Here is a 13,775-nt window from a genome sequence, read left to right as displayed (position 1 = left end):
TATATATATATATATATTTTTTTTTTACACTTGTTTTGAAAATACTAGTGAGATTCTGGTGTGCTATGTAAAAATTGTGATTCAATTAATGAAACAAAAATGTTGTATAGGACAGCTTGAAACAAACCAGCAGAATTATTATCATTTTTACATTCTTGACTAACTTGCATTTAACTTTAGTATTCATTTTGATTTTTGTCTTTATCAAGGGCCCCATCATAGATGTGAATTGAATTGTTAAGGTGCTTAAGAATAAAAATAATTTTTGCTCTATGGTAATCACAATCAACACCATGGCTAGAGGTATTCAATTGGGTGACCAAATCATAAATATAATCATCTTATATCAAATTACTGTGTACAGGACCACTCTACAAGACTCAAAATGTTCAGTTTTGAAAAGAAAAAATAATCATAACATCATCTAAACATTTTTAAACAAATTAAATATTATTAGTGTTTATGCATCTCATTTTTTTAATGGCAATGTATATTACCTTTGAAATTTTTTTATAAACATACCATCTAAATAAAGAATTTTTAAAACATACTTGGGCCGGCCCGGTGGCGCACTGGAGAGTGCGCCGCTTGAGAGCACGGCGGCGCTCCCGCTGAGGGTTCAGATCCCATGTGGAGACCGGTTCCCGCTCACTGGCTGAGCGCGGTACGGGTGCAACACCAAGGGTTGCAATCCCGTTGCCGGTCCCCGGTACGGGCGTGACACCGAGGGTTGCGATCCCGTTACCGGTCAGTAAAAAAGACAAAGAGGAAAAGAAAAAAAAGAAAAAACATACTAGAAATCAGATAGCATGGCCATTTTTGATGATAAATCCCTGTGACACTTTCACAAACCTGTAAAGATTTTCAAACCACAGTTTGGGAAGGAAAGGTTAACCTATGTTTACAGTGTACTCTTGGGTCACTAATTAATGCATGCCACGAAAGGAAGTTGTCTCTTGCCAGTTTCCTTCTTTGAAGTCTCTGCATTATTCTACACCATTTATCTATCAGACCTCTTTTCCTTCCTCTTAATCCTCTCATTTTTTATTTCAAACCAACATTGTATTGCTGTTCCAACGTATCTGGCTGATCTCTCACTCTCTCCTTCATAAGCTTTTATTCCTCCTCCATGGCCACAACAGAGGACTAAACCCTCTGCTTTTCTCCCCACTCAGTGCTTTCTGTCATTTGCTTTATCCTCCGTGCTGATCCTGGGCCTATTTGTCCAATTCTTCATCTTGAAGTCTGCATTTCCCAGGGTCCACAATCAGCTGGCTTCATTTTGTTAGACCAAATGGAGGCACTAGAGGAGAAAGGAGGCACTGAGGGAAGGTACAAGGATAAAGGATGGGGAAAGCCAGGATATTTCTTTCCCACCGTCTCTCTGCCTTGAGTGCCATCTCTGATGCCTTGACTGGAGCTGGATGGTTCAAGATGGCTTCCCTCCCAAATCATTTTGGCTGTCAGCTGGGTTCTCCTTCATGTGACCTCTTATCTTCTAGTACGCTAGACTGGGTTTCTTCACTGCATGGTGGTTTGAGGGTTTCATGAAGACCAGATGAGCTGGAGGTTCCAGAATTCACACAATGTCACATCCACCACACTGTATTGGTCAAAGCAAGTCACAAGGCCATCCTTTCTCTATCCCATAAGCTTCTGGGGAAAGTTGGAAGCAAATTCTTTCTCTCGCCATGCTGTCCCCACCATGCTGGCTGTCTTACTGTTTTGTGCTGCTATATCAAAATACCTGAGACATAAGAAATACATTGGATCACAGTTCTGGAGTCTGGGAAGTCCAAGATTGAGGGGCCAGCATCTGGTGAGGGCCTTCTTGCTGCATCATCCCACGGTAGAAGACAGAAGGGCAAGAGAGGGTGAGGGAGAGAGCTAAATTGTTTTTTAAAAGAAATCAAGGTTGATAAAAGCAAACATTTATAGAAAAATTGGCATTGTGGTTCTTTTTAGGAGAAGGATCGTGAGCTTGAAATTAAAAACATCTATGCTAATAGAATCTTTAAAAATTTACATGACAAAGAAGATTATCCAAAAGGTATGTTTTAATTACTTTTGCTCAAAATCTATTTTTAAGTATCTAGTCAGGTTTTCCTAATTTATATAGCCAAAATAATGGATATTTTAAAAAATCATTTTATTTAGCTTCAAAATACATCTTGTGATTCTAGAAGAATAATGATACTGTGTCATATGGTTGAAATAGCTAGAAAACGCTTTTTTGTTTTCTCATTTTCAGCTCAGTCCTTACTCTAAGTAGAACAAGAGGATGACTTTTCAGCTTGAAGCAAAATGTCCACCAAAAATTGAAATTTCTAAGTATATCTGTTAGCCAGTGTTTGGATTTTAAATAAACTTTATTGAGGTACATTTTACCTCAACAGTTCAATGGGTTTTGACAAATGCTATACCCATGGAACTACCACGCTAATCAAGATAATGAACATTTCCATCTCCCCAGGGAGTTCCCTCTTGTCCAGTTGCAGTCAGTAGTCCCCATCCCTGGCCTGAGGCAACCAGTGACTCCCTTCTGTCACAATAGCTTTGTTTGCCTGTTCTAGAATTTCATACAAGTGGCATCACATACTCTCTTGTATCTCACTGCTTTTGTTCAGCATAGTGTTTTTGAGATTCATGCGTGGTGATGCTCTGTCATTCATCTGCACCTTTTTATTGCTGAGTAGTATTTCTTTTAAGACAATGTGTGCTTATTTTACCCCCAAGATCTCCCAGTGTCAGATTCTATCAGAAGAGCTACAATGAGAACATTCACCTCTCTGTTGGTAGGAGATGTAACTACATGTTTACTCGCAAAGGCAACACCTTTTTTTTACCTTCCTTTCTTTGCTTCTGGTTTATCATTCATAGAAGATGATGAATCAACCATGGAGTGGTTTCAATGAGATAATATTTCAAGGAAAGTGAAGTCTAGATTTAGTGGTCATACTCATACTTCAGCATGGACAGTCTAACCTTTGAGCATCGAGAGCTCTGACACAGGATATCGCAGTGCTCAGCCTCTCACAACTGCTGTCTACAGCTTTGAATCTCTTCTGCAAGGGACAGCCTTATCTTCACACACCGGTGCTGTCTTACCCTAATACCTGCTTGTTTTTACTCTAACATTGTGATTTACCCATAACCTCTATGGCCCAAAATAAGACAAAGCAAGGGATATGGCAGGAGAAAAAAAAAAATAGCAAATGTTATATATATTGAATATTTAGAAAATATCTAGTATATTTTATTACATTGCATACTTCAGTGTTATTTTATGTTTAAAATCAATATTGCTTCCAAATGTAAAATATGTTTCTTATATGTAATCTACCTGTTCTGTAGTTTCTTCAACAAAATCAGTACAGGCAGACAGGAAAAGTTTGTCATTTACAAGTGTGAGACACCAGGAAACCCAAAAATCAGAAGATGTTTCTTCTTTGACAACTAAGGTACAGCAAATTTAAAATCTTGCAGTGTCTAACTAAACATGTCTTAACAAAAATAAATTAGACTATAAACAGTCTCTTATTCTATATAAAAAGTGTTTGTATTCATTAGAATAAAATACAATTTAATCTATACCCCCCCAAAACTGTGTTTTTGCTACTTTTCTAAATTATAGGGTAAAAAGGCAGCAGGAAATATTGGTCATAAAGAAAAATCAACTGGAATAAACTGTGAAATTCCTCACTATATCAGTAAACTACCAAAGCAAGAGGATTCTAAGAGAAAATTTGAAGGTAATTTTAACAACTTTAAAAAGTCTGTCTTTATTTTATTTTTTAAAAATTGTGAATTTGTATGTGTGTAAAACATGTGTATAGTTTACAGAATTATAGTAAAAGGAACAGCTGTGTACCCAATACCCTGCATGAGTGCTCCTTAGAACACCCCGGGCCCTTCACCATCATATCCCCTCACCCTGCCCATTGGAATCAACTGCCATCTTGGATTTTATGCCAGTCATTCCCCTGCTTTTCCTTACAGCTCCCTATCCTTACACATATCTACGTCAGTATGCTTGGGCTGCCACATAAAATACCACAGGCTTGTGGCTTAAACAACAGATATTTATTTTCTCACAGTTCTAGATGTTGAGAAGTCCAAGATCAAGGTTCCAGCTATTTGGTTTCTGGTGAGGGCTCTCTTCCTGACTTGCAGATGGCCGCCTTCTCACTATGTCTTCACAAGGCCTTTCCTCAGTGCTTACACTCAGGAAGCGTGGATAAGACAACGCCAGTGCTCTGGTTTCTCTTGCTATAAGGACACTAAATCCATCACAAGGGCCGCACCCTTATGACCTCATCTAACCCTGGTTACTTCCTTAAAGGCCTCATCTCCAAATACAGCCACACTGGGGTTAGGGCTTCAACATATGAAATTTAAGGGGTACAAAAACATTCAGTCCAGTACAGTATCCTTAATTAATATATTCAGCTTTGGAAAACAGAGCAGCAAATCCAAATCCAGCAGAGTAAGGCGCAATATTGCCCTCATTGAAAGAAGACTTCCAGGAAAAGAAAAACTGAACAGAGACTTTGGCTTCAGCTTCCTTGAAACGTACAAGGGCCCAATCAGTGAGCAAGGTCATGAATGGTCCTGGGAGGCAGACTAACTATCAGATCCACAGCATCTAGCAAGGCTCCTCTGGGCAGGTCCAGGAGAGGGAGAGTCAGAGGGAATGGGCTGCTCAGAATTTCCTGTTCTAAGATCACCAAAGCTTAATCCAGCTTTCGGGAGTAGGTCACAGTAGAACACTTCTGTGGGGTGCAGGGGAAATGCTCAGCTGACCTAGGCTACTGAGTGTGAGAGAGAGTGCAACACATCACCAGCCCACAGTCAAGACAGGCCAAGGCCCTGGCTCATCTGGCCTTTGGTAATTGGAAGTATAATGGAGTGGAGGTCTTGGTCTCTCTTCCTCTGGTACACAGCCACCATCCTGGGGTCTCCCTTCCTCATTTCCTGTAGGTCCATGTCATCCCCTTCTCTACAGGATCTTCTGTTTCCTAAATCATGTTCTCCTCTTACATGGTAAATTCCATCACATTTTAAAGAACACAAACTCCACTAGCTTCTTGAGAATCGGTGCAAGTAAGGTAAATTTGTATACCTTTCATCTGGAAATGTCATTATTACACCCTTATACTTGATAGAGAATTGACTAGATCATAAATTCTAGGTTGGAGATCATTTTCCTTCAGAAGGAATTCAAAATTCTGTTCTGGACTTTGATGCCCCACTGTTTTTATGTTACATTATTGCTAATGGGAAATCTGTGTGAACCCCACAAGGCTGGGCAAGAACGATTTCTAAAAACAGTCACTGATGAGTGACTCTAAGAGTTCCCTCAGTCCAGAGTGGAGAGTCCTTGTTGAACACTTCAAGCATTCAGTAGAAACCCTAGAAGGTCTACACCTTAGTTGTGAGGCCAAATAGAGTTTACATAACACAACAGTTTGGTAGAATTCACCTGTAAAACCACTCTGGCAGGTGCGGTTTGGTGGAAACAGATCATCAGTTGCATTTTCACTGTGGCCACTGGTCTGTTTAAGTTTTCCACTTATTTTTCAGTCGAGTTGGTAATTCATATCATCCTACATAGTTTATCTGTTCATTTGATGAATACTTTTTGAGCATATACTATGTGTCAGGCTCTGTTCATATACTGTTCTAGGCTCTGGGGGAGACAGCAGTGAGCAAACACAAAATACCCTGCCCTCGTGTGCTTATTTATATTCTAGTGTGGGAACGTCTTTCCCTGGCTGTTCATGTCTATCCACCACTTCTTTATGATAACTACCTTGAAGTCACACACACTGCACACGCAGTACTTCATTTAACCATTATTCCTTTGATGGATATTTGGGACGTTTTTGTTACCAAACCATGCTGCAGTAAACTTTCTTATACTTATCTTTGTCTATTTTCATAGGTTCATTCCTAGAAGTGAAGCTGTTGGGTCTAAGAGTATGTTCACTTAAAATTTTGATAGATACTGCCACATTGCCATCCAAAAAAGTTGTACCAATTTATGCACCCACCAGTAGGGATCAAAATTTCCAGTTTCCCCATATTCTCAGCAACTCTAGAAATTATTTGCCTATAGGATGGGTAGAAAATGTTCTCATTGGTTTAACTGGCACTGCCTCCATCTAGTAATGTTGAACATCTGTGAATAATCTTATTGGCAAATTTTATTTCTTCTCCTATGAATATCTTTTGGTTTTATAATTCCCATTTATTTGGAATGTCCTAGGAAAGTACAACATTTCAAGCTTGCTAATGGCACCCTTCGCTGTATTCTAATGTTGGATGCATTTATTTACCTTTTCTGTCATTTTAATGTGCTTGTCAGGAGGTGTAAATAGGTGTGTTGAACATGCCATCTAGAAACAGAACTCCATGAATTTTAAAAAGCACTAAATTGTCTATTTTTCTAATATAGGTTTATCAAAGGAAGAGGAACATTTGAAAGTACAAGCAGCACTGGAGAATATTGGAAGACAAAAAGAGAAAAAGGAAGATCAAGAAAAGAAAATCATGTTAATGAAAGAGGAAGAACTACCACCAAAAAGAATTCAAGAAATTCATCCTGAAAGAGAAAGCAACCAGGAAGATGATACAGTAAAAGAAAACTTTAAAAGAAGTGTAGAAATAAGTGACATGGATGAGACACCTGATAAATATGCCGTTCCAAATATCAAAACACCCTTCAGACAAAGAAAGCATTATTCATTTACAGAAGCGATCGAAAACTTGCATCATGGGCTTCCTGCTTCAGGTGGGCCAGCCAATACAGATGGCACGAGATGCAATCATAATACATACAAACATCGCAGTAATGTAGAAGTAAAGCAAGAACATTCTATTAGCGGGTATGAACCCTCTTTTGGTAAGTCTTCCAGAACAAAAGTGAAAGATACAACTTACAAAGATAAGAAAAGCAGTCTAATGCAAGAACTCTTTGGATCAGGCTATGTCTTAAAAAATGACCAACCAAGTCCGGTTGTTATGAAAGAATCTGAGGAGACATTGAAAAGTAAGAAGATGCATCATCTGTCTCCTAGTCAGGCCTCTGCCAGCAATGCTTTTGGAGATTCTCAAGTAACTGTGGTAAATTCTATGAAGTCATCTTCACCTACAGAAGGAAACAGAAAAATAATTATTTAAATATAATCAATATCCTAATACACTCTGGTTTGATATACTGCTTTTTCTGTGCCTTTAATCTTACCATTTTAAAGTGTGAGAGAGGGTTTGTGTGTATATGTGTATGCCTATGTGTGTTTTAGTACTTAAATTGACTTTGGACAGTTAAGGTTTTCTTTTATTGCTAATCTAATAAAACCATTGTATATTAGTCAATGATAACACCTTAAATACAAATTTACATCTTTTTTCTATAAGTGAAACATGTCCATTATCTTTTGGAAGACTGATTTATTATGTGGCTCTAGTATTCTGTGGGACTCCAGAGCTGGTAACTCTAGGTTAGTCAACCCAAGACATACACATCTCATATATTTTATAAAAACATGTATATCTTATGCAACAGAGTTGTAAGTTAAAAACATGGAAGCAGCTTTGGAAGGAAACAATATATTCAAAAGACTCTTTATTTAAAAATAATAAAAAGTACAGTGATTGCCATGCTTGGTTTTATGAAAATCATTTCTGGGGTATTCTCTTATTAGCTAAACTGAGCATCTAATAGCCTGCTTTTATGATACTTTCTTCATGTGTGCCTAAGATTCAATATTTTTAATTCAGATTTTGTTGCATACCTGTACCTTGACCTTTTTTCTGTTATTCTTGTTCTCAAAAAAAATGTGCTAGCTGCTCAGTCCTAATTAAATGTATTTATTACGCTTAGAATATTTTAAATTAGGACTCTAGAAAGGGTGCTGTTCTCCCAGCCTACTTTCATTTTGCCTACCTTCAGTTAGTTATAAGGGCAACTTATTTATAAGCTAGACCATACTACGTCCAAAGATGTTTATGGGTTGATGTGTAATATTAACACTTTTAAAAATTGAGAATAGTAAAATAAAAATTTTAAAGGGACTGAAAGTCAAGGTGGGAAAAGAATTATACTTAAAACCAAAGATGATATAAATACTACAGTTGGCATAAGCTTTGATCTTGATGGAAACCAAGGTGGAAAAAAACAGAAAAGGAAAGAAAGAGAGAGGAAGGCAGGATGGGAAGAGGGAGAGAGGGGAGTCAGAGTTCTCACAGGTTCTAGAAGAATCTATCTTTAACCCAGGCCTCAAGAAATCCCCACAGATAGTTTAAAAAACAAAACAAAAACATACAGTCCAAAAAAATCACAACACATAAGAAAACAAGGTGCTAAGAGAACCAACAGGAATAACAGATACTTGAAATAAGACATGTTTTAACACCTATAAAATAAAATGTTTAAAGAAACAAGAGTTTGAGAATATGAATAAAAACAAGAACTATATTGGGGCCGGCCCGTGGCTCACTCGGGAGAGTGCGGTGCTGATAACACCAAGGCCCCGGGTTCGGATCCCACATAGGGATGGCCGGTTCGCTCACTGGCTGAGCGTGGTGCTGACAACACCAAGTCAAGGGTTAAGATCCCCTTACCGGTATAACACCAAGGCCCCAGGTTCGGATCCCACATAGGGATGGCCGGTTCGCTCACTGGCTGAGCGTGGTGCTGACAACACCAAGTCAAGGGTTAAGATCCCCTTACCGGTCATCTTTAAAAAAAAAAAAACAAGAACTATAAAAAATGACCAACTATATATGACGAAGAACTCAAAAGACATAATTTAATTTAATTTAATTCAATGAATAAGTTTAACAGCAGATGAAACCAGAATGAAGAGTAAAAAGACAGATATGAAGAAATAGTCAATAGTAAAGCACAGAGAAACAGAAAAAATATGAGAGGGAGGTTAACAAACAAAGATTAGAGTGCAAAGGCCTAACATACTCAGAAGAGGGAAGAGAAGGGGCCAGCCCGGTGGCGCACTGGATAAGTGCGCCGCTTGGGAAGCGCGGTGGCGCTCCCGCCCGAGGGTTCGGATCCCACATACAGACCGGTTCCCGCTCACTGGCTGAGTGAGGCGCGGGAGCAACGCCGAGGTTTGCAATCCCGTTGCTGGTCCCCGGTCCGGTACGGGGGCGACACTGAGGGTTGCGATCCGTTGCCGGACATGGAAAAAAGACAAAAGACAAAAAAAAAAAAAAGAAGAGGGAAGAGAAAATGGAGCAGAGCTAAATATCTGAAGAGATAAAAGCTAAACATTTTCTAGAACTGTCAAAAGACATCAGTTCATTGATTCAGAAAACCCAATGAATCCTAAGCAAAAATAAATAGAAACTGAAATAAAAAATTCATACCTAACTAGATTATGATGAAAGTACAGAACAGCAAAGACAGAACATCTTGGCTGGCTGGCTAGCTCAGTTGGTTAAAGTACACAGCCTATAACCCCAAGGCCACAGGTTTGGATCCCTGTATCAGCTAGCCACCAAAAAAAAGAGAGAACATCTTAAAAGTAACCATAAAGAACAAAGACAGCTTGTCTCAAAGGAACAACTGGACTTCTCAATAGTAATAATGAAAGCCAGAAAATTGTGGAATAGTATTTTCAATACACTGATAGAATAGCTATCCTAGAATTGTATACTCTCTAAAGCTACCAAGAATAATGAAGAAAGAAACACGTTTTCAAAAATAAAAACAAAAAACAAAGATTGCCATTATCAAAGCCTCACACTAAGGGAAATTTTAAAGCAGGGATCAGAAAATGTTCTCAGTAAGGGACAAATAGTAAATATTTTCAACTCTATGGGGCCATATGGTCTCTGTCACAACTACTCATCTCCACTACTGTAGCATGACAGTAACCATACACAATATGTAAACAAAAAGGCATAGCTGGGTTTGCAAAAGCAGGTAGCAGGCTAAACTTGACCTACATGCTTTGGTTTGTTGACCCCTGTTGTAAAGAATAAAAAGAAAAGTGATCTGAGATAAAAGGTCTCGATGCAAAAGCATGGTAAACATGTGGGCAATTCTAAATGTTATTGTTTCATACAATTGATCTCTTGTGGGTTTACAATTTGGTTTGTTGACCCCTGTTGTAAAGAATAAAAAGAAAAGTGATCTGAGATAAAAGGTCTCAATGCAAAAGCATGGTAAACATGTGGGCAATTCTAAATGTTATTGTTTCATACAATTGATCTCTTGTGGGTTTACAAAAAAAAAGTATATATATCACATAAACGTATGATATAGCATATAAATTGGGAGGGAATGGTAGAAAATAAAGTGGTATGGGTCTCACACTGCTGAATGGGAGAGTAAAATATTAATTTAAACATTGACAAATTTTCTAGTGTAAGCACTAAAAACAGTGAATAACTTCAAAACATATGGGAGAAAAAGGGATGTGAAAAAAACAATCAAAAGAAGGCAAAAAGGAAAGAAAAAGAGAACAAAAAGTGACTAATAAAAGCACAAAGTAAGATGACATAAACGCAATATAACAGTAATTTCAAAAACTGTAGACATTAGGTTCCACTTAAAAGACAATATGATAGGATTTTTAAAATACAGTAATGTATTAAGCCAGTGAGACACAAAGTTTAAAAGTTAAAAGGTGAGAAAAGGTATACCAAGTAAATGCTATCCAAATTTAAGTTGGTGTCACTTTGTAAGTATCCGTTAGAAAAAACAAACCTGAAAGCCAAAATCATTACTAGAGAGAAAGAAGGTTACTGAAGGTAATAAAGAGTTCCATCCACCAGGAACATGTAACATTTCTAACTGTATATGTATTTAATAATAACTTGAAAACACAAAGCATAAATTGACAGAACTACAAGTTGACATCATGGTGGGAGATTTTTATAACATTTCTCAGTAGTGGATTAGTCGGCAAATAAAAAAATCATCACTAAAGATAAAGATTTGAATAAGACAACTGACCACATTGAGCTAATGGGCATTACAGACCACCACACCCAACAATTTTGTGTCGGAATGCAGGCCATAGCAACTCCATCTTCAGGTCCATTGAGCTTTATTTGCCCTTTCTGTGACCCTCCCCCCATATGCTTTTTACTAGGAAGTTATCCATTAATCTGAAGAAGGCAAGCATAGTTAAGACAGTGACTGAAAAGCTAGACTAACTGAAGATAAAGATCAAAGCTTTCCTGTTGACACAGGTAGTAACCTTAACTTAAACACTCACTGACCACAAAACTTTTGATATATCATAACAGACATACTCTCTTTTGTCCTTAGTTCCTTTATAAACCCCTGCATCCCTCCAAAGAGCACAGACAGCAGCTGCACGAATGTCTGGATTGCTATCTGCCCAATTCTCCCCGTATGTAAGTTACCCATTAATAAACTCCTTGTTAAAGTGTATAAAGTTGCCTGCTTCATTTTTCTCAAAGTTCCTTCTCAATTCAGAGGCTATTACACCTTGCCTACACCTTCATACATTTGAAATTTGTATTTTCCGTCACATATGGAGTATTTACAAAAACTTTATCCTAATATATTGAAGACTGAGAAGAAATGGATAAATCTCTGCACAAATATGCCAAAACTGACTCAAGAAGAAATGTAAAACCCAAATAACCCTATAATCATTAAAGAAATTGAAATCAGTTGTTAAAAATTTTCCAACAAAAATAAGACAAAACCCAGAAAGTTTTGATCATCAAGTTCATCATACATTCAAAGAATAAATAAGTCATATTTTAAACAACCTGGTCCAGAATTTAGAAAAAGGAGGAACACTCTCCAATTCATTTTTAAATGAGAAAAAAGAAAATAACGTCCACTATCACCACTTTATTCAACATTGTATTGGAGGTTCTAGCCAAAGCAATTTGGCAAAAATGAAATAAAAGGCAGCCAATTGGAAAGAAGTAAAACTATCTATTCACAGATGGCATGATCTTATATATAGAAAATCCTAGGGAATCCACTAAAAAACTATTAAAATTGATAAATGAGTTCAGCAAGACTGCAGAATACAAGATCACTATATGAAACTCCACTGTATTTCTACACACTTGTAACAAATAATATGAAATGAATTTTTTTAAATCCCATTTACAATAGCATCCAAAAAAACTTTCAAATAAGTTTAATAAAAAAAATGCAAAAACCTATACTCTGAAAACTGTATAACATTGTTGAAAGTAATTAAAGAAAATCTGAATATTAATGGAAAAACATCCCATGTTCATGGACTGGAAGATTTAATATGAAGATGGCTATATTCCCCAAACTAACCTATAGATTCAACATGTCCCATCAAATTCCCAACTAACTTCTTTGTAGAAACTGACAAGCTTGATTCTAAAATTATATGGAAATGTAAGGGAATTAGAATCGTCAAAACAATCTTGAAAAAGAACAAAGTTGGAGAATTCACACTTCCCAATTTTAAAACTTACCACAAAGCAACAGTAATCAAAACACTGTGGTACCGGCATAAGGATACACATATAGATCAATGAAATAGAATTGAGACTCAAGAAATAAACCAATGTATCTATGGTCAATTGATTTTTGACAAGGTTGCCAAGACTTTTCAATGGGAAATAGTATTTTCAACAAATGGTGCTTGAACATCTGGATATCTACATACAAAAGAATAAAGTTGAACCCTTACCTCATTCTGTATACAAAAATTAACTCCATAGGGCCAGCCCATGGCTCACTCGGGAGAGTGTGGTGCTGATAGCACCAAGGCCACGTATAGGACTCCATAGGGCCAGCCCATGGCTCACTCGGGAGAGTGTGGTGCTGATAGCACCAAGGCCACGGGTTCAGATCCCTGTATAGAAATGGCCAGTTCGCTCACTTGGGAGAGTGTGGTGCTGACAACACCAAGTCAAGGGTTAAGATCCCCTTACCGGGCATCTTTTTTTTTAAGAAAAAAAAAAATTAACTCCAAATAGATCAAAGATCTCAATGTAAGGGCTAAAACTAGTTAAAACTCTTAGAAGAAAACATAGGTGTAAATCTTTGTGACCTGGGATTTGGCAATAAGTTCTTACATATGGCACCAAAAGCACAAGGAACAACAAAAACTACCTAAGTTGAATGTCATTACAATTAAAAGCTTTTGATATTAACATTTGTGGAAACTAGATGAAGGGCATGCAGGAATTCTTTGCACTATTTTTGTCACTTTTGTTGTCAACTGAAATTATTTCAAAATGAAAAGTTGTTTTTTAAATTTAACTATGAGAAGTAAAGGATACCACTTTTATAAGACATACAAGTATATGGGAAGGGATAGGTAAAGATTCATAAGACACAAGAAGCATAAATCACAAAGGAAAAGGGTAGACTATGAACAATATCTGTTCATCAAATGATCTATAAGCAAAAAGTGAAAAGAAAAGCCCCAAACTTGGAGAAGAGATTTGCTTCACATAGTCAATAAAGCTTAGTATTCAGAATACATAAAGAATCACAAATCAAGAAGAAAAGGTCTAACGAATGACTAAGATATCTGGCATTTCAAGAACAAGAATAGATGCTCAATCTCTTTAGAAGTCAGGAAATGCAAATAAAAATCATAATACTACCCTCTTACCAAAAATGAAAAAGGATTATAAGATCAAGTGTTGGCAACAATATTATCAAATAGAAATTTTTTGTATATATATATATATATATATATATATATGTGTGTGTGTGTGTGTGTGTGTGTGTGTGTGTGTGTGTGTGTGTGTGTGTGTGTGTGTGTGTG

The 13,775-nt window shown here is 37.1% G+C and overlaps 1 protein-coding gene across 1 annotated transcript in view; it reads left to right on the top strand.

Annotated features, from left to right (window-relative positions):
* The window catches only part of LCA5L (Leber congenital amaurosis 5-like), a 39,027-nt gene extending 31,823 nt beyond the window's left edge, over positions 1-7,204 (top strand). The window contains exons 5-8 of the mRNA XM_008584236.1: positions 1,966-2,050; positions 3,355-3,461; positions 3,635-3,752; positions 6,458-7,204. Coding sequence (XP_008582458.1) covers positions 1,966-2,050; positions 3,355-3,461; positions 3,635-3,752; positions 6,458-7,182 — 1,035 coding nt within the window. The 3' untranslated portion in view covers positions 7,183-7,204. The remainder of the gene's footprint in view (positions 1-1,965; positions 2,051-3,354; positions 3,462-3,634; positions 3,753-6,457) is intronic.
* Positions 7,205-13,775: the final 6,571 nt, after the last annotated feature.

This window comes from Galeopterus variegatus, unplaced genomic scaffold, assembly GCF_000696425.1.
Source record: "Galeopterus variegatus unplaced genomic scaffold, G_variegatus-3.0.2 Scaffold3184, whole genome shotgun sequence".
Taxonomy (NCBI): domain Eukaryota; kingdom Metazoa; phylum Chordata; class Mammalia; order Dermoptera; family Cynocephalidae; genus Galeopterus; species Galeopterus variegatus.
Note: the sequence above shows the minus strand (reverse complement) of the source record. Positions and strands in the feature narration are given on the sequence as shown.